Here is a 23,758-nt window from a genome sequence, read left to right on the forward strand (position 1 = left end):
ACAATTTGATTAACTTTTCTCAAATCCTGTACAATCCTGAACTTCCCATTAGGCTTCTTTAACCCCATTATCGGTGAATTACACGGACTACTCAGTAGTTCTCTCAGAACTCCCTGCTGAATCATTTTCTCAATTATAGGAGTTATTCCCTCAATTATTTCTGGTGTCATTTTGTACTGAGGAATGTTAGGATAAGTAATTCCCTCTTTCACTGAAATTTTCACAGGATCTACATTATTCATCAATCCCACATCCTCTCCAGTAAAATCCCAAACTGTCCTTTTCACTGTGTCTCTCAGCTCTTGAGGCAAATCCTCCGGATCAAACACAGCATATGCACCAATTAACTCACTCTCTCTATTTTCTAGAGTCATTCGGTACAAAACATCCTCATCTGGTGTTTCAAAAGCTATTCCATCTGGTGTACAAAAAATTGTACAGTTCATTTTACATAACAAATCCCTACCTAACAGGTTCACTGGACTTGTGTCACAGACGATAAATCTGTGCATGTCTGAGAATTTCCCTATTTGTACTCTTACTGGTTCAGTAAGACGTGTTCTGATTTGTGTATTGGCTACACCAACTACTTGGATTGCTTCATCCGAGAGAGGAAGATTTCTAATATCTGTTGACCTGACAGTTGATCTTGTCGCACCTGTGTCTACCAAAAAAGTAACACCTTCTTCATTTATTTTTCCATCCACAAATGGTCCTGCCTGGTCTATTTCTAGAGTTGCACCAAGTATGCACTCTTCCTCCTCTCTTCGGCACCGTCAATAATCACCCTCGGACTCACTCCCTTCATTCTTTAACAAGTACTGTTGTACCTGGTTAGAACGCCTTGGTTTGTTTACCTGCTCATCATTGTAGAATCCCGAATCCGGATTATACTTTTGTGCTCCTCTATTCTGCGGCAAGGGCGGTTTTGGCTATTGACTCTGCTGTCTCACAACTTTCTGTTGTTGCTGCTGTTGATTATTCCCCTCGTTCTGCACCTGTTGATTTAAGGATTTTCCCTCATTATTCACTAATGGTGGATTGGTACATTCTGATCTCCAATGTCCCAGTTGGCCACAGTTGTGACATGGGAACTTTTTCTTAGCTTCCTCAAGATTCCCCTTTCCTTTCCCTGCATACCTAGGTCTATTCCCTGCATTATTTCCTGCATTATTCGCCTGTTCCACCAACTGTGCTTCCTGTCTTTCCGCAACTTTCACTTGTGCCCACATTGCTTTCTCTTTCAGCTTTCTCTGTTGTTTTGCTTCAATTTCATCACTGAAGTATTTTGCATGTCTCAGAATCTCATCTATTTTCTTACTCTGCCAATCCACAGTATGCTCACGAATTCTTTCACTAATCTCAGGTCTCAGGCCATATACAAATCTGTATACAAAATGACTCAAATCCTTGTCACCCAGGTGTTCATCTCCACTGAATTGTTTAAATGCCAGTATCAGCCTCTCGTAAAAAGCATGAACTGATTCTTTTGCTTCCTGATGTGTTCGATCTATTTTAACCCAGTCTGTTTCTTTTGGAGGTACTTTATTTTTCAGGTATACAACCACCTGCTCATACTTTCTCATTACTTCTGGATCTGGTGCTCCTGTTCTCTGATCTCTTGGATATTCCTCAGTAGGCCAACTCACAACTATTTTACACTCAGCCCACAAGTCTGCTGGAACAATTATATCAAACAGACTATTCAGGTCAATCCACAGCACTTTTGACAATTTCACAAACCTGTCTACCTGCCTATACCACTCGACGGGCTTTTCTCTCAATCGAGGGAAATCATTCGTAAATGATAAAATATCCTGTCTGGTCCATGGAACATGTACATATCCTCCTCCAGGTATTTCTCTCATAGGATAAGTATCCACTGGTTTTTCCTTTTCTCTCACAGGAAATGCTGAATAAGTCCTATCCCCTGATTCTTCTCTCTTTTTGTACCATCTATCCTTCCACTTCTCAACATCACCCCATTTTCGCAATAAAGCGATCATCTCTTTAATCTGTCCTGTTCTACCAGTACCATTCAAATTCTCAATATCCTTGTCTGTGAAATCCATCCTGTAAGACTTCTGCAAAACTTTCACTTTATCAATGTCAACTCCATAGTCATTTGCTATTGCTCTTAATCTGTCATGTGTATTTCTCGCTCTCCAGGTGATATTCTTACACATAAACAATAATTCACCATCATGATGATTTTTTAGAATTTCTGTTAGAACTGTCCCTGCAACAAGCTCTTCTAATTCTACACGTAACCTAGCAACATCAATTGCTTGTGTATCTTTATCCCTCTTTTGAAGAACTTTCATCCATTCATTCAAATCTTCAGCTGTTATTTCAGTAGATTTTCTCACTGGAACCACTTTCTTCTGCGGTTCTAAAATCGGCATCCCTGAACAACTAGCTTCACCAGCATCCAGTCCTGAATTAGACTCCTCTAATCCTTCACTACATGTGTCATGTCTGAATTTTCCTGCCCTTTTTCCTGAATCTCCTGAAGGACCAGCCAAACTTGTCAATCTATTCCCAACTTATGGAATAACCAAACCATTCTCACCCTTCCTCTGCTTATCAAAAACAGGCATAACCGGACCTATGGTTACGGGTACCGTAACAGCGTCTAGATTTTTTGTCAGTTCCTTGATCTTTTTAGTCAACTCCGATGTAGTTCTAGCTAGTTCTCTCGTATTTTCGCCACTGCTTCTATTCTCTCTTTCCCTGAAAGGATTACCACTTCTTAACTCAGGTGTCACATTTTCTGTCTCAATGATACAGTGCGTATCTCTTATCGGAGAAACAATTGGTGTACTCTCTTCTGGTTCTGGTCTATATGGAGGTGGTCTTTTGTAAATCATGTCATTCAAGACCTCATCCTCATATTCATTAACTCCATATCTTCTCACTTCTGCCTCAGGAACTCTTTCTGCTCCCTCTTCAACTGTTCTCACAGGATATAATCCCTCTGACATACTAGCATCTCGCCATCTCGTCATTCGATCATGATGAGTTTCACGACCATGTCTCCTCCCGAACATATACCTATAGTTGCCTCCAGACCTCTGTTTCTCTCGCTCATGTACTTCCTCTTCCCATTCCACTAAAGCCTCGAACTGTGTCGGCCTTGGTCTTGGGTCAAGACATAACATCTTTTCCCGTAAATTTTTCAACACGGCCAGATTAAATGAACCATGTTCTGGAAATGCTAAAACTCCATCTTCCTTGGTATACCTAACCCAATTCTCCAACCATATACAGGTATGATACCCATATCTTGCAGCCATGAAGGATGCAGGCGTTTTCGATGGAGGTAACAATTCACACTCTCTCGTTTTAACATCTTTATCCTTGTCGAACCAATTTTTAATCTTTCTGAACAAAGATTTTTTCTTTTTCTCCTCTTGGTAATACATTTTAACGCTTACCAAAACTTTCTAATCCCTTTCGTAATACAACTGCACAATATGATTTTTCAACCAATAACAGCGCGACTCACACTAACGCACCAATCCTGGAACGTTACGTCACTAGAATAGCTCTACCAATCCTTGCGCGGCTCACACCAACGCACCAATCTCAGCGCGAGCACTATTCTGATCTAATATCCAATCAGAGCGCGGTCTGTTTGACGTCAGCAGTCGCTGCAGTCGCTTCTGTCTCCTGTCTCTTGTCACTCGTCTACCCCTCCTTTACAAAATTTCTCAGTAGACTCCGTGTCAAATTTCTACAAAATCTATTAGTTACAACATATAAACATCTCCATTGTCTGCTTTCGCTAACCAAAGAATAGTAAAGAAAATCTATTTCACAAGAATCAACGGAATTCTTTCATACATTCCTTAACTGTTTCCTCTAGGACTTGTCCAAAGAGTCTTACAGTCAACTAAATATACGAACATTCACGCACATTCATACAAGAAAATATAGTACATACACACAGAATCCTGCTTTTCCCGAGAACAGCGAACAATCTGCTCCACTACAGAATTATAACACACATCAACCAAGCAGCTTACTTCTACCCAGTTTCTCAAACAAGCTCAGAGAATACCTATTACTTCTCCCGCGATAAGCTTTAACGGCGAACTTTACGGATCCCTGGGACTTAAAACCAGAGTTTCACAGATAACCTTCACTACCATACGCACTCCTTATATACCAGAAATATCTCTAATAGTAACATACAACAATGTCACTGATTCCGAATCCAGACAATGTGAATTTTCCTGCATACCTACAGGACCAACAATCCCGTCTTTCCCGAGAGCAGCATATACTTCCCTCTGCCCTACTACGGAACTGCTACTAGCTCCCAAGTTCCAGAAGCACTACATATAACTCAACATGACGACTCCAACATATAGTATTAGTACATATACCTATACATAAAAAAGAGGGGGGGACCGGGAGCTAGTTATGGTCCAGTGTCTATGCTCCGTGTTATATCTATAATACTCAAATGGAGACACTGTTCCTAAAGAGGGAAAGGGGCAAAAGAGACCAGTTCGGAAAGAGATAAAAGAGACGAAAGGCCTAGGCTAGTATTAGGCCCAAATAAGTTTAGATCAGGTGGGGGGGCATACCTTAGTTTCTCTTGTTGCCCTCACACACCCCGAAGGATGTCATGCTTCATCATTGGGCGTTTGCTCCTCGTCGGGCCGGCGCTGCAATGCCCTACGGGTCCCCCGAAGGGTCACTTTAGCGGAGATCTTTTAGAGAGAACGCCGTTTGGTGCATGCGGGTGTGTGGTTTGGGTCCTAATAAAAAGATGTGTGGTGATGGAGTGTGTTAGTGACGTGATAGCCTAAAAATGTCTAAGGGTTACTGGAATAAGGTTTAATGTAAACAGCACCCTTGACATACTAAAAAACCCGTAGGTTGGGTGTTACCTTATTGGAAATGATGTGCCATTAGGTAACTGGTGTGTGGTCATGTGGTCGACATGTTTCGCGCCCCAATGGTCCAAAAAAGGATCCTTGGCGCTTCCTCAGGACCAAAAAAGAGTGAAAGTGAATGTGGACTGAGAGGTACTACCCTCAGTTACTATCCGGGCGTACAATTCGAGATAGCACTGCTCTCTGTGTGAGAGTCAGGTCGCTCCAGGATAAAAAGCCTAAAAACGGGGAGAATAATGCTCCATAGGTTAGGGGACGAGCGTACACACCTTCTAGTGAGTTTTGCTCCGGCGTGGCCTCTTCACCACCTACCCCAGTCGTCCTCAGGTAGGAGGACGACTGGGGTAGGTGGTGAAGAGGCCACGCCGGAGCAAAACTCACTAGAAGGTGTGTACGCTCGTCCCCTAACCTATGGAGCATTATTCTCCCCGTTTTTAGGCTTTTTATCCTGGAGCGACCTGACTCTCACACAGAGAGCAGTGCTATCTCGAATTGTACGCCCGGATAGTAACTGAGGGTAGTACCCCTCAGTCCACATTCACTTTCACTCTTTTTTGGTCCTGAGGAAGCGCCAAGGATCCTTTTTTGGACCATTGGGGCGCGAAACATGTCGACCACATGACCACACACCAGTTACCTAATGGCACATCATTTCCAATAAGGTAACACCCAACCTACGGGTTTTTTAGTATGTCAAGGGTGCTGTTTACATTAAACCTTATTCCAGTAACCCTTAGACATTTTTAGGCTATCACGTCACTAACACACTCCATCACCACACATCTTTTTATTAGGACCCAAACCACACACCCGCATGCACCAAACGGCGTTCTCTCTAAAAGATCTCCGCTAAAGTGACCCTTCGGGGGACCCGTAGGGCATTGCAGCGCCGGCCCGACGAGGAGCAAACGCCCAATGATGAAGCATGACATCCTTCGGGGTGTGTGAGGGCAACAAGAGAAACTAAGGTATGCCCCCCCACCTGATCTAAACGTATTTGGGCCTAATACTAGCCTAGGCCTTTCGTCTCTTTTATCTCTTTCCGAACTGGTCTCTTTTGCCCCTTTCCCTCTTTAGGAACAGTGTCTCCATTTGAGTATTTTAGTACATATACCAACATCAATCAATAATCAATAAGCTAATGTACAAGCAATCTAATCAGATCAAGACAATCATCAATAACCATCATCACTCTGCTACCAGGAACTTGATGCAGTTTGGGGTGTACAAAATCTCCCTACTTCCACGGATAGAGTAATTTCACAGTTACACGCACATACACTCACCATACACTAGGGCCCATTTCACTAACATACACTCAAATACTCTACCAGCATTGAACCTGTGGAAAGAAAACTCCTAAGCCCCACAACTACACCGAGGTCGATAAGACCTAGCTATTGCAATTGTCATAATCTAAACAAATCTATACATCAATAATCAAATAGAGTACTCAATAATTGACAAGAAATAATCACCAACACCGTATTTAAAATTATGATTCTTTATCTAAAATTAGTCAAAAGAAATTAATCAAAATAAATCATTTTTCTCATAATTACCTATTCTAGCTAAATGTCAGAATGGGTCATCAGGACAAGTTTCTCAGTAGAAATCTCCCAAGTCACCGTCTTCACAGCATCGATCCTCACCAACGCAGGTTTGGGAAGAAAATCCCGAATGCAATGAACGCAGACCCTCTCTAGTCTAGTATATTTATAATGAAACTTGCAATATTAAAGAAACATTAAATGTTTACACATCCGCCGAGCAGAGCGAGCAGGAAAGGATGTAGCATCGCTACATTTGGAAAATCTCCGCTCAGGAAATCACAAAAATAAAAAGACAGAACAGGAACCAAAAATAAAAAAGTATCTCTTTACAGTCCACATTTCCTCAGCGATGACACAATGCTCAGAGTTCTTTCCTAACAGCTCCTTTGTCCTCCAAGGCTGCTCAAAAGCTTTTGGACACCGTCCCAGAGCTGCTGCTGTCCTCACGGAAAGTTTTAACCAGGCAAGGACTGTGATCAAATGTGTTCAGCAAGGCCTTCTCATCACAAATTCTCACTCGAGGCCAGGCTGCAAACGGCGGACATGTTTGGTTAGGCCAAAATGGACCATCTTAATTAAAAGAGACAAAAACAACGTTACCACAGCATAGTGATTTAACAGTGTTAACCCCACTAATACCCTTATGTGTATGTAATTATCTAGCTTTAGCAACACAGGAAAGCATTAATTCAAAAGCGTTTCGTGCTTAAAATAAACAGCACTCAGCAACGTTTATTTAATAAAACATGCACATTGTTAAATAGCAATACAAAAGCATTCCCTCGTGTCGGTTTTCTTCTCATTAGTATGTTGGTAAGTTTAAACATATACACAAAACAAATAATTAGTAATTAATGATTATTAATTTTAATCATGACAAATAGACAAACCAGAGCTTCAAAACCCTATAGATTTTCATTAGAAAATCCTGCTCCAGCAGAAACACGCCGAGATGAACGCCCTTCTCAAGAAACCGAAGGTGGACCCTAAGGACCTCAAGAACTTCCGACCCATCTCCCTGCTCCCATTCCCGGCGAAAGTCATTGAGCAGATCGCCCACAGACAACTGACCCACTTCTTGGAGGAGAACAACATCCTGGACTCCTCCCAGTCGGGATTACGCAGCAATCGTAGCACCAAAACCGCCCTCATCGCCGCCACTGACGGCATCAGGACCGTACTGGGCAAAGGCGAAACCGCGGCACTCATCCTCCTGGACCTCTTGGCCGCCTTTGACACAGTCTGCCACCACACCCTGCGCACACGCCTCCACGACGCAGATATCCGAGGCAAAACCCTGGACTGGATCACCTCCTTCCTTACCGGCAGAAATCAGACAGTCCGCCTCCCCGGTTCCGATCCAAAGCCACCACGATCACCAGCGGCGTACCCCAAGGATCATCCCTCAGCCGGACCCTTTTCAACATCTACATGGCACCGCTCGCCAACATCGTCCGAGCACACCACCTCAATATCGTCTCGTACGCCGACGACACCCAGCTGATCCTCTCCCTCACCAAGGACCTGGCCACCGCCATATCCAACCTCCATGAGGGAATGAAGGCCGTGGCAGATTGGATGAAGACTAGCCGGCTGAAACTGAACTCGGACAAGACGGAGGTCCTCATCCTCTGCTCCACCCCCTCCGCCTGGGACGACTCCTGGTGGCTGGCCACGCTGGGGGCTGCCCCGACATCCTGGACTCCACGCTCTCCTTGACCCATCAAGTCAACACTGTCTCCTCCTCCTGCTTCAACACCCTCCGCATACTCCGCAAGATCTACAGATGGATCCCCACCGAAACCAGAAGACCGGTTACCCAAGCACTCGTCTGCAGCAGGCTGGACTACCGCAACGCCCTCTACGCAGGAACCACAGTTACACTCCAAAAGAGACTCCAACGCATACAAAACACCTCCGCACGCCTCATCCTCAGACTCCCGTGCCACAGCCACCTCACCACCCACCTGAGAGATCTGCATTGGCTCTCAGTCAACAAGAGGATCACCTTCAAGCTCCTCACCCACGCTCACAAAGCTCTCCACAACGCCGGACCAGCTTACATCAACGAACGACTGTCCTTCTACACCCGAACCGCCAGTTTCGCTCCTCTGACCTCGCCCTCACCACTGTCCCTCGCATCCGCCGTACGACCACCGGCGGCAGATCCTTCTCCCACCTCGCCGCCAAGACATGGAACACCCTCCCTACCCACCTGCGCCTGACCCAGGACCTGCTGACCTTCAGGAGACTTCTCAAGACCTGGCTGTTCGGACCAGTAGCTGCTTCCCCTCTCCCCTTAGCGCCTTGAGACCCTCACAGGTGAGTAGCGCGTTCTACAAATGACTGATTAATTGATTGATTGACCTGATTGGAGAATATCATGAGCTGTGGTACTTCAGTCCGTGCTCCACGGCCGCCCAGGGAAACCTCCCAAACTCAAATATGTCGGAAAAGAAAATAAACAACGGAATCCAGGTTGGTGTGCCTCTCATGGATCCCACAGCGTTTTCTTACCCATATTCCGTGCACACCTCAAACTTTGCCTAAAATCACATATTTTCCTTCCATTTATGTGATCTAAACGTCTGAAAACCACAAGGACGCATAACATTTCTACCACCCATCATCCTCCACTTGTTCCGATTGAAAAATGCTACCACATTTGTGTTGTTGGGCTCAATGACATCGACAGGCACATTTAAAACCAGGGTCATTAGGAGTCCCGGGGGAGGGGGGGGGGCAGCGCAGTCCAAAATAAAAAGGGCGTTCGGGATGCGACTCACCCACGCATTGCACCATGCTCCCACCCCAGAGCAGTTGCATTGGTCTTTCTGGAGAAAGACTGTTGGGGTCATTTGCTGGTGGTGGGCAATGTTCGCCCGCCCCAGCGGCAAACTGGGGTAAACTCCTGACTGCCTGTTGGGGTCATTTTGGGGTTAGGGGCTCGACCTAATGTCCGGGCAGGGTGCTCTACCCCTTTTAAGTAGTAAAACAAAACCCCCTGGTGTCTTGTGGTCTTTCCACTGTCTTCTTAGCTGCATGGGGCCAACAACACATCCTGTAGTGTACTTTTGTCTAGAGTTGCAAAGTGGCCACAAGATAAAGTGCTTTACAAAATAAATAATAGTTGGCAGGAAATCATGTGGCTCATGTCCAGTGTTTTAAAACCCTATTGTCCCTATCAAAGCCTTTTATTTAAAAATACTATTTTCTCTTTTGTAAGAATTCTTCCTTAAGTGTCCTATTCTTTGCAAAATTCCTACAAGATTCTCTTTCTGTCCTCTTTACCAATGCATCCTCCAATCTGATTCTTTCTAAATAAATTAGATATTATGTTGGATTTACACAAAGACATGTATACTTCATCTGCATGGAAGGGTATTTTTCACTTGCTACGATGTCCCTCCCCTTACTTTCCTGCTTAATGAGTTCCATTCAATTTCAACTATGTTATGTTCTATCAGGGGTCTCCAACCTTTTCTATAGTGAGAGCTATTTTTGATCATTAAACTTTGCTTACCACTACACAACATAAGGATTCCGAAAGTGTACGTAACATAAACACAGAGACTCGAGTACGCCCAGGTGTGGTCCAGTGAGCATTACAGCATTGTCACAATAGCCAGAAAAGGAAAGGAGCAGATAAAAGAAAATTAAGGAAATAAAAAGGAATGAAAACAGAGAACCGAAGGAAGTAGAAAAAAAGCAGAAAAATAGAAGGGAAGAAAGGAAAAAAAGGATGAATGGAAGAAAGTCAAAAGGAAAGAAGGAGAATTGAAGGAAAAAGAAGAAAGAAGCAGGAAAGCAATAAAGAAGGAAAAAAGAGCAGCAAAAAAAAAGTGGGAAAAAAAGAATATGAAGTGAATGAAAGGTACAAAGAAAAAACAAAAGTAAAAAAAGAAGGAATGAGCTGCGCCGAGGTGCAGTAATTACACTGTTGGATCCATTTTAGCCCTACACGGCCATAGAAACTAACTGTGCAGCCCATGGTCCCTGACCACAGCAATTTACCTACCTTACAAGGCACCGAGGGAGGCGATAGACACTGTGGAGTGTGTGCTCTGGGCAGGGGATGGCTTGAGAAAGCGTGCTAGACTACCTGGCCTCTATGCTCCCTTCATCCCTATTGGACACAACCCTCAGGTACCCCCACACCCCCTGCAAGCCCCCCCCACCGCCAGATCCTAGGCATGTAGTCGTAACACTATAACCTTCTCACACCTGTATCCAGAGGACAACTTCATACCGAAACCACTACATCTGCGACTCTCACCACACTCTTCCAACTCTGGGCCACCTGCAATGCATCACACAACGCATTCCCAGCCCCTCATCCGACACTAACCAGCATTTGAACACAATCTCACCACGTCCTCGCCACGTAAACTGATAACTCGCCTTTACACCATTCAGTGCTTTAAATGGGCCGGTACTCACCGGTACGGAGTACCGGCACTTCCGATTTTTTTTGCCCTCAGTACCGTAGCCAGGTAAGAGTACTGGTACCCTGATCCACAGCAGGGCAGGCGCAGGTTAGATTTCTCCTCCAGGGCAGATTCTGCTCTGCTTCAGAGGAGCATGTAATTATGTGTAATGGGTTTATCTGTTTTATTGCCATAAACACATTTCTCGTGTGTTTCGACGTGCTGCAACAGGTACAGAAGTCATTAGCTACGATCATATATTGCTCTTCGCCCCGCCCCTAGCCCTGCCCACTTGCCACGCCTCTATTCTAATGAGTACCTGCACTTATTTTTGCCCATTTAAAGCACTGACCATATTGCTGCCTCTGTGCCACTCACGGTGCCAGCTACACATACCGCATGGGAGGTGATGTAGCGGTTAACAGAGGGAACCCGCACATAACAGATAAATACTCTCACCCAATTACAGACTGCGCTTGGTACACTTCACATTTGTACACCACCTCTACCGCACCCCAATGCAGCTCTATAAAATGGGACTTGCTGCAGATCCACACTGCCTCAGGTGCCCTTCACTTCCAGCCTCCTTCATTCACCTTGCGTGGCAATGCCCAAAGGTAGCTGCTTTTTGGGAGGGAGTGTTTTAGACTACACACAATCACAGGTCAGTTAGCTTCCTGCAACCCCCTGGTGGGCCTGTTGGGCTATCTCAAAGACACCAACGGATGATTGCTGACTCACTGCTATGCTCCTTCTCCTGGCCAAACATAGGTTGGCCATTAATTGGGGCAGGAGAATTGCTCCCACTATACAGGCCTGGCTACAGGGCAAAAAGCATTGTCAGGAGCAGCTGTCCAGCTTCTGGGAACTGATGCTCCTGCCCCAAGGACAAATGGGAACCTTGTCTTTCATTCCTATGCCAAAGGGTCCCAATCACCGGAATCGGTAAAGGCATACCCCGTAGACCACTCCGTCCATGATGGTACTTGAATGTCTATTCCACCGAACAGTGTGGGCTTCCACAATGATATACCTCGTAAATTTTTGTACACAAAGCTGGGCATCTGATGTCACCTTTGTCCTTGTAACACGCTGCGATAAGTGGTCGTTTCAATGCTAGAGGTATCGAGTTGCACATCTTCCTCTTCTTTTTGGGATAATGCAAATGGGAATGTCATATAATTCTTTTGCTGTCATGCAATGCTTAGCTATCGTGAATTAGTGCCTCCCCCTTCCTCTCCCTTAATTCTATCCCCCCTCCCCACACCCCTTTTTCCCTTTTTCCCCCTGTTATGTTATGGTTCTTTATTGCCATAAATGCTAATAAATGGACAACTTAAAAAAAGATGGAATGAGCAAGAAAAAAACTAAAAGGTAGAAAGAAACTGAAATAGAGAAATGTAGAGGCAGAAATGAAAAGAAAGGAAGAAAAACAGCAACAAGCAAGAGAAAGAATAAGAAAGATGAAGTAGAAAGAAAGAGGTAAAGAAAGACCGACCTAGGAAGAAAGATAAAGAATGAGAAAGGAGAGAAAGTAAGAAAAAGGGAAGAAAAAGTGAATCAATACGGAAAACCAGTCTAGAAAGAACCAAAAAAAGAACGGTCCAAGGAAGGGAAGTGGGAGTAGAGAAATATAGATAAATGTACAACATTATCTGAAGAGGGTACTCTGCAATGTGGGCTTCCCAGGCCTCACATAATAGGGTATAAAAGAGTGCACAGTATTCACAGTACTGCCTTTCAAAAAGGGCAGCTGCATGTCTTCAAACCAGCTGACGGGCACTGATGTGTGAGCTACTGAAAGGCAGGCAGCAAGCTACTGGTAGCTCGTGATCGACCTGCTGGACATCTCGTCATTAACATGGGCCGTCTGGTGACTTATTGAGCAGGGTTCCAAAGTTTTCATTGCAGACTTGAGTCTGATTTGGTGTGTAGCTAGACTGGATTAGCTGAGGTGGGCATCGGGCGTTTCCCCTGGAGGTTAGAAGTGTGGGGGGCGGTTTTGTAGCAGTTTTTTAAAACGCTGCCAGGTTCCTGTATATCCAGCAGTTTTCGAGCCACAATACAAATGTCAAGATAACTCTGGTGACTAACGTACCTTCTGGAGAGAGATGGGAGTTTTGTCTAGTGACAGTTTTGACTCATCTAAGGTAGCACAGAGGGTTAAAATGCCTGCTGCAAAGAACGTGTACCATGCATATCAAAGAACAGTATTCTATGTGCATAGCTCAGTGGATTAATACTTTTGTGTCAGTGATTTTTTTGTTACTGTGCAGTTCATAAATTACAATCCTAATCTAGCACAGTGAGCTATGAACTGGCATCGAAGAGCTGCATGCAAACTGCATGTTGCAGGTCAGAAAGTTGTTTTTCTCTGTATTTCATTATCCTGATGTTACTGAAAAAACGTTTGTTTGAGTAGTCAACCCTAACCATTGTGTTATGTTTTGAATCCTGAGGTTGTGCATCTCCAGACCAAGCAGTCTTAAAAAAATGCCTACTTGTATTGATGACCTTCAAATCCTAAACCTTGTAGTCCCCTTTGCCTTATTTTTTTTTTAAACTTATTTTTATTGCCATTTTCATATTTCATACATTGTACATCATTCATATTCTTCAGGTGAGCGTATCCGATCATACATCCTGTAATGGTGTTTAACAACTGTACTGATTGATGATTCGTCACCAGGTAGCATAAATAATGCATACAGTTATCCTGACGTTTAGATCCTGCGATCTCGGGTTCCATATATGGCAAAGGAACTGGGGTTTAACATAGGCATAAACTAGGGAATGGATATGGAGGAATATGTCCAATTACACTGGCGAGGGAATGTAGCGTCGTGATGGTGAGGCACCGCTGATACTTATGTTTGCCTATCCTAGTCGGTGCGACCGAGAAGTGCAATAGTGTACCTGAAGCTAAGGCTTGTCAAGAGCTCGTGTGGTTGGGTGTCTACGGAATCAGGGGGGTAGGGCCTGTAACTGTGTGCCCTGGATTAGTTGTGTAGATGCGTCGTCTGGTGGGTCCGCCCCTGGGGAGAGTTGCCCAAACTGGTACAATAACATGGCCCATTCCATTGAGATAGGATGCTTGCGGGTCCCTTTCACCTCCTCCTCCCGTAGTGTCTCCTCCTCCGCCGCTGCCCATTTGCGCGTAGCTCCCACCCACGCCGCCAATGGGGGGCCGGCGGGGGAACGCCAATGCATGGCTATGCTGCGTTTGGCCAATAGCACCGCTAAGGAGAGGAAGCGCGTCTGCACCTTGTGTTGCTTACTTACGCGAAAGATGCCTATGGCGCTGGCCTCCCAAGTGTTCATGTAAGTTAGCCCAGTGAGGGTACCCAAAGCAGTGTGAATGTGGTGCCAGAAAATTTGAATGACGGAGCAGCTCCAAAACATATGTCGAAAGTCTGCATCTTGCTCATGACATCTGGGGCATAGGAACTGAGTGTCGGGGTAGAATCGTTGGAGACGTGCAGGTGTTAGATAGGCCCTGTGTAGGATGTAATATTGGATGTTTTTAAAACGTGCGTTTCTGGAGACCTTAGGGTATCTCAAGGCTCTCTCCCATTCCCCCTCATGGAGCACCCGCCCGATCTCCGCCTCCCAGGTGGCCCGGAGGGTCTCCAATGGTTTATTAGTCAATTCCCGTATGGCTTTATAAAGCCATGTAGTTAGATGGCGACCTGCTCCCATGTGTAGGATCGTGTGAAGCACTGGGTGTGTGTGTGGTTCCCCTTTACTGAGGTCCTGATGCGGTCTGAAGCTGCTCAGGAGCTGACGGTGAAGCAGGTAGTCCCCTTTGCCTTATGTAACATTTTCTAAACACTGATTTACACACGTATGATTCATTGTTCTGGATGTGTGTGAGATGTAAAGTGCTCCAACATCCTACAATGGTGCTACAACACAAATGAAATACATGTGCGAAAGGGGCTATGGAGAGATGTCTCTTCTATTTTGGAGCAAGAGATGTTCTGAATAATGTGTTCTGTCTTATGTGTTTATATTATTGAGAATTGCCATTGTGAGCCACACAAGCAGCGAGCTGCTTTGCAAACTAAGCTGTGCTGGATGTAAGAGTAGTCTTCTGTCTAGTGTGTGTTGCTGGATGCTTGTTTTGAGTCCTAGCCATCTATGGATTGTGATAGGGTGTAAGATGACTGTTATAGTCTAGTGTGTTTTATTGGTTGGTTGCCTATATTACAAGTTTCTTTTGTGTGAGTGAGGTTAGGAAATATGTGATAAATAATTTTTGGCATATTTGCCCCATGATGGAGCCAGTCTTATCGCCTGTGGGCAGCATAAATGGCAATGATTTACTTTGGTGATTTTTAACTCTTTTTTTAATTATTGTACAAAAGTTGCTCATAGTTTGCATTTTAGCTTCTATAAAGTATCTTCTGTGGAGTCTCTCTCCAGTTTATCATGGTTTAAGGGAAACTGATTGAAAAGGTATGTCTGTGTTGTCCAAGGTGAAGTTATTAAATTGGGCCTATGGTATGCATTCATTTTAAGCCAGTACTCGTAGCATAGGCTAACTGTGATTATTTGGTGACCATGTTTGGTGACTGTGACCATGTTTAGTGCCCGGTCACCATGCAAGAGGGCTTCCAAAGAAAAGTCCAGATACCCAGTTCTTTACTAAAGATTTTTCTGGTAATTAAAAAATGCTAACAAAGTTTAGGGTCTCCATTCCATACATCTAGACACATTGGGGATATTCAGGGACATTAATCGAACTACGCAGACTTAAGAAGACTTTTATGGTGGCTTATAGTTTTCTTATGTTATTTTTGTATAGTGTGCTGTCCTCCCATAGCAGTGGATAATGTCAGTATAATTTCCACACATTCTTTTTCAGAAATGGAAGATCATGTCTTGCCAGATGAGGATTGAGCAGTTAAAGGAAACAATATGTAACGGAAGTGAAGCAATAACAAAAGGTAAGGAATGAAACATTCATGCTGAACACATTACTTGTTTGGAACTCTGTATAATTGAAGGCTATGACCTCCATAGAAAAACGTACAGATCAGAAGACCTGACGCTTTTTCCAAACATGTGTGCTTGAAAATGAAACAATGTAGATATCAGCTTTGTGCAGCAATTACTAAATTAAATATTTAGGCTACAGTTTATCCAATACATTAGATCTAGACCTCATCTAACACAATTCTTCCTGCCTGATATGCGTAATGTTTCCTGATAACCTGTTTAATCCAGATGTCTAACGTTTTTGAATCAGTATGTCTAAGACCACAATTTAATTTGAGTGTGGGTTTGAGGTGAGCTTAAAGTGCTACAAGTACTACCAGGAGCCTTCATGTATATCCTACGTCTGCATAAATTCATCTTATCTTCTTTATTTCTACACACCGACATTGGCATTAAACACTACTCCGTTTTTGTAGGTTAGGTGTTGATTGCTTGTGATGTGTTCGTTCAATTTCACAATTAAGAATTTTAAGTTAAGTTTAATCTGCTGATGATAAACAACTTAAGCTGGGCTGTCGCTCTTCTTTTAGCCTCTTGATGTGGGGCGTGCAAACACCTCCTTGCCTTTCTTTTGTGGATCGATTATCTTGACTGTTGCCTTGGCATGTTACTGAAGGTTTCACATTTGCTTAAATTGCACCCAGTCCCTTTTGTGGAGGGGGTGGCTTCAGCTAGCTGTTAACTATTTGAGGGAGTAGATTATATCACTTATTGTGACCCCATTTTTTTCAAGATTGCAAACCATTTTTACATTGAAGCCTATAGGACAGCACAGCTGTCTGGTTTGCTAAAGACATCTTGAAAACATTCAGGAGGCTGACCTAGGACTAGGAATGCATTCCACCCATTGCTTACCATTGGCGTTGTGGTTTGTAACTCACATCTTCTGACTTTATATTTGCTGGCTTTATTTGCTTTGGACTGTCCAGCTTTTGTTCCTCCCTCCTGTTACCCAATCTGGCTGAGTATCCATGTAAAAAGAGAGGGTGAAAGAAGCTTTTTAGGTCTGAGCTCTTTTTTGAAGAGACATGTTGTCTATAACTTGTGTACGTCAACCCGCCTATAGGCTTCCCATTGCTGGTTCCATCATTGCTCCCATATTCTTACTTCCCATTTGTCCATGGCATGTGTGCGTCATGCCTCTTCCTGTGTTAAGCCCTCCTCCACAAACCCCCCCCCAGAGCATGAACAAATTGCTACTATCCATCCACTGCTCCAATTTTAGCAACTGTTTTAGGAACTACTTTTTATTTGTTTGAGCTCTTCACATGAGCGTTCATGTTTTCACTCGCTCCGTTTGTAAACAAGCTAATAAATCTTGTTCATATCTCATCAAAATTAGATTTGGTCTCTTAATACCAAACACCAGCCCTTAACTACTTAAATACTGGGGAATTGTTCACGGTTTCTCTTCATGCATTCAAGAATTAGGGTTCTCACCTCTACGCTTCAGCAGCAGAGCAGCCACCGAGTTGTCGACTTCGCCCGAAATAGGCTCACACCACCCGTTGTGCTGCCTGCATTGTGTACTGTCCCTCACCACCCGATCTAAGTCACACTTTAGTTCAGATCAAAAACTAGTCCGCGGGTTGCCTAAAAGATCTCTACGGCAGAAACATACGATCGCATATTTCCGCGCTAACATCTATGCCGGGGATAATGAAATATGTGAATCTTGGCAGCCAAATTTGATTAGTGGTGATTCTTGGTATTTTCAGAAAGATACATGGATGCTCCCGCAGCTTTTAAACATTTTCCCAGGAACTGTGACTTTGTACAAAGTAAAGCAAACATTAAAAAAGATAGAATAAATGAGGCTTGTGTATGTGAATTTAATTTAATAGACTTATGCCAAATATACTGTGCATGTTAATGTATGTTAAGCAGTGAATCAGACCCCCTCTCCCCTCTCCTGTTTGCTATTGCGATGGAGCTGCTGGCGGCGAGGTTGAGACATCATCATGCCGCCAATGGGTTGGGAGTTCAGCGCAAGAGGGCTGCTGGTCTCGCTGTATGCGAACGACATTACCCTCTATATTTTGAACCCTGCCGTGAACACCACTCCGATTCTCCGGGAACTGATCAAATTCGGGGGGCTTTCAGGCGTATCTATAAATTGGGCCACGTCCACAATCTTCCCATTCACAGACAGTACAACTTCATTCCCTGTAGAGTACCCCCTCAAGTGGGCATATGGCCCAGTGAAATATTTGGGGATCTGGCTAAACAGGGATGAACAGGAAATTTGGAACATGAACTTTGGGCGGGCGGACCCTTGGCTGGAGGGGAAAGTGGCTGCCTGGGCCAGGCTGCCGCTGTCCCTGGCAGGGAGGATTGCGATAGCCAAGATGATGGTTTTACCCAAATTCCTGTACTTATTTGTAAATAACCTGGTTCCCATAACCCAGGCGTTCTTTAAAACTATTCGCACTAATCTCCTTGGTGTGAGCGGGGAAGCAAGCGAGGATATCATGGAAACTTTTGACTCTGCCGCTGACCCAGGGTGGGATGGGAGCACTTGACATACCACTATACGCTTACTGCGCCCAGGCCCAATTCTTGCATCATTGGGTGCACCCCACCCCATTTCAGCCACACACTGCGGTGGCGCTGGATGTTGCGGCCCCGGTTCCCCTACCAGTGGCACTCTACCAATCATATAAGCGACCAAGCGACAGGATCGACACGGTCAAAACCCTGCGCTGGGCGTGGGATCGGCTGCGTGATAGAGCCCAGTTGCAAATACTGTATGCTCCTTCTGTTCCTCTAGCACACAACCCCATGGTCCCCGCGATGGATGAGGGAGCAAGTCGGTTGGTAGCAAAGTCTCTAGGGCTCCGCACATTTACAGATCAATAACCCGGGGACGTCTTCATATCCCCGCCAACAACACCCGAGGGGGGAGCTGGGAGTTTCTCTGAACTATTATTATATTACAAACTTTGGCGACATGCAGGCAATTACATGCTACATTTCCGGCACCCCCGTCTACCCTATCGGTGCTCGAAAACGTACTGCAGACTTCTTCCTCTCGCAGGCTCATAACCTGCCTGTACAGTAAGATGCAAAATACATGCTACTGTACTAAGGCCGAAGTGTCTCCAGAGTTGGAAATCTGAGCTAACTAATCAGATCACGAAGGATCAGTGGGCATTCTGCTGCAATCCGCTCACTGCGCTGTCCCCCAACTACAAATTGAGACTAATTTTTTTTAAATACATTCACCGCTTTTACAGAACCCCAGTTCAGTTATATCACATGGGAATAAGAGAGGATGACCGATGTTGGCGATGTGACTACACACCAGCTACTTTCATACACATGGCATGGAGCTACCCACCTCTGGCAGCCTACTGGTCAGATATCTTTAGCAAAATACATGACATAATAGGTGCCTCTTCTGAGCCGGAGCCACTTATCGGCCTACTAGGCTATGTGAGAGACACGGGGGCAGCAAAGCGCAAGCTACATGCCATATTGCTGCTGCTGGCTAAGCGCAGGGCGGCGACCTGGGTACAGGATGTTACATTCAGCCATACACAACTGACAACCTTCTGGGAGCTGATGCCATCTGCGGGTAGACCGAAGGACATTTGGGCTCCATTCCTTCACTGGGCTCGCTCACTGCAAGACTTGAGGGAGGAGTCCCTGGAACAGGCCAGATATGCAGGATCACAATAAAAGGGGATGGGAGTTTGTTTGACTGCCTGTGGTTATAGTGTGGTATATAATGCCTGAATGCATTAACTATAAATAGTAGGATGGTCGGTCTGGTATTTCCTCCCCCACACTGGGATGGGTTAGCTAACTGTATAAGCTGGGACCCGCCCTGGCCCACGTTTCAAGTAACACCTTTTCTATCATGATATACTGTGAGTGTAATATGTGTATACGGAAATGCCAAATATTTGTGTAACACGAGTGTCACAGAAATGCCTCTTTGACCAAGCTGTTGTTAATGTTGTTGTTTCTGAAATGCCAATAAAAATACATTTAAAAAAAAGCAGTGAATCCAACTATATATTCTTTCTGTATTTTGGAACGGTTGTTCTGTTTTTGATTTCGCTTTGTTGTGCTGACATATGTAAATATCTGTTTTGTTTACATGTGAAAATGACAGTCACATGCAAGCTGCCTGATGTCGCACATGTCCTTTTCAAACTGCAAGTTGAGTCCTACTTTCCTTTCCATTACTCGTGCCTCTGCTAAGGTCAAGCAGTGTTGCATTGCAGCTTAACAAGGGGACCATGCAATGTGCTGATTTTGCGATACATAACTGCCGGGTGCTACGCTCTGTTGTAAAGGCATTGCCGAGATCTATTGGCTTTGCAATCCTTTTTTTTTTTTTTTTTTTTAAAATGGACTGTGCTGATGTTTCAGAATATATCAGAATTGGTACAAATGAAGTGCATGGTATTTGTAATTCTCAAGTGTGGTGGAAATAAATATTTGAATACAGTGAAAATACTGCAATACATTAGGGCATGACATTTGTACATATTCTTTTGTGTGTAGTAAAAACGTATTTTGGCGCAACTACAATGGTCATTTAATTTTAATTTTTGTGTTGTATGTAATGGCAGAAGGCTGCCAAAATCATGCATACGCCGCACTACGCCACTCAACTCTATGCCTTTCCACTCTATGCCACGCAACACCATTCTAAAACATTCCACTAAACTCTACGACATGCCACTCCACTCTACACCCTTCCACCCTGAGACACTCTACTACACGCCACTCCACTCTACTACACGCCACTCCACTCTACTACACGCCACTCCACTCTACTACACGCCACTCCAATCTATGCTTCTCACTCCACGACACAACACTCCACTGTCCTCCACACCACTTATCCTACTCCACTCTACCCCACTCCTCTCCAATCCTTCCCACTTCACTCCACTCTTTCCCACTTCACTCCACTATACCCCAATCTGCCGAACCCCACACCTCTACAGTTTACCCAAATCTTCTCCCCTCCAATCTACCCCACCACACAGCCCCAATCTACCCCACTCTAACCCAATCTACCCCACTCCAGTCTACCTCATTCCAATCTTCCCCAGTCTGCCTCATCCCACTCCACTCTAGTCTACCCCGATCTGAATATATCTGAATTAGTACAAATGTAGCACATTTTTAGATCTCGTCTAGGCACCGCTTGCGCTCTCTCTTCGAGACATGCTGTATTCAGGATATGTTACAGCAAACATATGATGGACGTAATGCTGACAATGCAAACATTCTCCCCCAGTCAAAAGATCTGGGTTAAATCCATTGTTCTTTTGCCCACTACGCCACCCCAGTTTGGACCCAGCCATATGCAAATCAGTCTTGACCCTGTGCCCCATGGGAACAGTCCAGACCGAACAGCCAGGCCAGGTCCTCTCTGGAACGGAAACAAGCATCCTGGGACCGGTTTGAGGGTTTGTCACCCTTCTTCAGCCAGGCTAGCTTGAATCCAGTGGCACAGTGAGCAAGGGACCCACGTCTGGGCATACCCATCTCACTTAGGCCGAAAAATGTTACAGCAAACAAATCATGGACGGAATGCTGACAATGCAAACATTCTCTCCCAGTCAAAAGATCTGGGTTAAATCCATCGTTCTTTTGCCCACTATGCCACCCCAGTTTGGACCCAGCCACATGCAAATCAGTCTTGACCCTGTGCCCCATGGGAACAGTTCAGACGGAACAGCCTGACCAGGTCCTCCCTGGACCGGAAACAAGCATCCTGGGACCGGTTTCAGGGTATGTCACCCTTCTTCAGCCAGGCTAGCTTGAATCCAGTGGCACGGTGAGCAAGGGACCCACGTCTGAACATACCCATCCCAGTTAGGGCGAAAAATGTTACAGCAAACAAATGATGGACGGAATGCTGACAATGCAAACATTCTCCCCCAGTCAAAAGATCTGGGTTAAATCCATCGTTCTTTTGCCCACTAGGCCACCGCAGTATTCAGGATATGAGCATAAAGCTCTGCCCACTTCCCCCCCCCATTCCTTTTAGTTGGCTGCTGTCCTTTCTAAATCGTGGCTTTTCATTGGCCAATAGGTTTATTAGTCCCACCTTAGTACCTACCGCCTTGTCTCTTTTTGTAACCTCCCATGATGACAGCCCCTGGTACAGGTGTTGTTACAACCTAAGTTTTATGTACAGCTTCAGAGCACTATTTTCTTAAAGGGCTTCAGGCAGGACACACGCCTGGTCCTAGGCTAGGCTGGCAGTGGTCACTTTACCCACTAGCACATCTCACATTCATCTGAGATCTTCTATCAATTTCCCCCCACACAGAGTGCAACCTAATCCGGATTTAATATAATTCTTTTGTCACATTTCAAAGCTACTAATTGAATATGGACATAGGCATTTGAATGTATTATGGGTAGGGTGGATTTACCATATCTTCTGCAGTGTGCAGTACCATATGTGACCAAAAGAGGTCCCATGGAACCCCTTGTGGCCGCATATGGTACTGCACCCTGCAACATGGCTAGGTAAAAACCATTGGCATTTATGCCAATAACTCCAACAAATGCGAGACCGCTTGGATTTCCAATGCAATAGATCTCACATTTGTTAAAGTTAGAGCTGTTGGCGTTAAAAATGATCATGTTTTTTACTTTTCTCTTTTACACCATTGGCAATAGTGCTATGCAAATATAATACCTCAACTGCAAATAAAAAAACAAAAGTTAAAAACATTATTTTCAACGCCAACAGCTTTAACTTTAACAAATGTGAGACCTATTGCATTGCAAATGCTTGGTTTTGTTCTGTTGTGTGGTGGAAACAAATATTTGAATACAGTAAAAAAAAAAATCAATACAGTAGGTGATGACATTTGCACACATTATCTTTTGCATGCAGTAAAACCGTATTTTGGTGCACATGTAATGGTCATTTCAATTCAAAATGTGTTGTCCATAATGGCAGAGCACTACCACACCATGCACACTCCCCCCCCCCCCCCCACTCCATGCCCTTCAACTCCATTCTGAGACACTCTACAAAATGCCACTCCACTCTATTATTATTTTTTTTTAAAGAATTTTATTGAGTTTTTTCCAACCAGTGTACCAATAAACCAATATTACATACAATAGCATCTTGTAAGAGACCCAACCATCATTGTACATGTCAGGAGAAACCGGTTCTTTAACATTTTCCCCCTAACTCCCCCACCCTCTCTACCTCCACCCCCCCGCCCGCGTCAACCATGCCACTCCACTCTAAGCCACATATTCCATGATTCAACACGCCATGCCACTCCCCTCCACACCACTTATCCCTCTCCACTCTACCCCATTCCAGTCTGTCCCACTCCACTCCAATGTACCCCATTCTACCCTATCCAACCCCACTCCGCTACAATCTACCCCAAACTACACAACTAGATCTACTCCACTCAGTCTACTTCACTCCAATCTGCTTCACTTCCCTGTAATCTAACCCACCCCAATTTGCCCCTCCAATCTAACCCCCCTGCTCCAGAGTACCCCACCACCCCAATGTTCCCCACTGTGACCCAGTCTACTCCACTCCAATCTACCCCAATCCACCCTGCTCCAATCTACCCCAATTCACCCTGCTCCACTCCTTGCCAATCTACCCAATCCACTCCACCCCTCTCTACCCCACTTCACTCAGTCTAACCAAGTCAACTCCACCACTCTCCAGTCTACCCCACTCCACCCCAATTTACCACACTCCAATCCAATTTACCACACTCCACTCAATCTACCCCTCTTCATTCTAATTTAACCCACTATACACTAAACTCCACTGAAACCTATCCAACTCCTCTCCAATCAACCCCAATCCACTCTACCCAAATCTGCCACACTCTACTTAATTCCAATC

General features: G+C 44.7%; 1 protein-coding gene across 1 annotated transcript in view; it reads left to right on the forward strand.

The window, feature by feature from the left end:
- Window positions 1-23,758, forward strand: part of ATG14 (autophagy related 14) — a 199,593-nt gene that overhangs the window by 77,144 nt on the left and 98,691 nt on the right. Inside the window, exon 4 of the mRNA XM_085626789.1 lies at window positions 15,755-15,836. Within this exon, the coding sequence (XP_085482915.1) occupies window positions 15,755-15,836 (82 nt within the window). The remainder of the gene's footprint in view (window positions 1-15,754; window positions 15,837-23,758) is intronic.

This window comes from Triturus cristatus, chromosome 9 (assembly GCF_964204655.1).
Source record: "Triturus cristatus chromosome 9, aTriCri1.1, whole genome shotgun sequence".
NCBI lineage: Eukaryota > Metazoa > Chordata > Amphibia > Caudata > Salamandridae > Triturus > Triturus cristatus.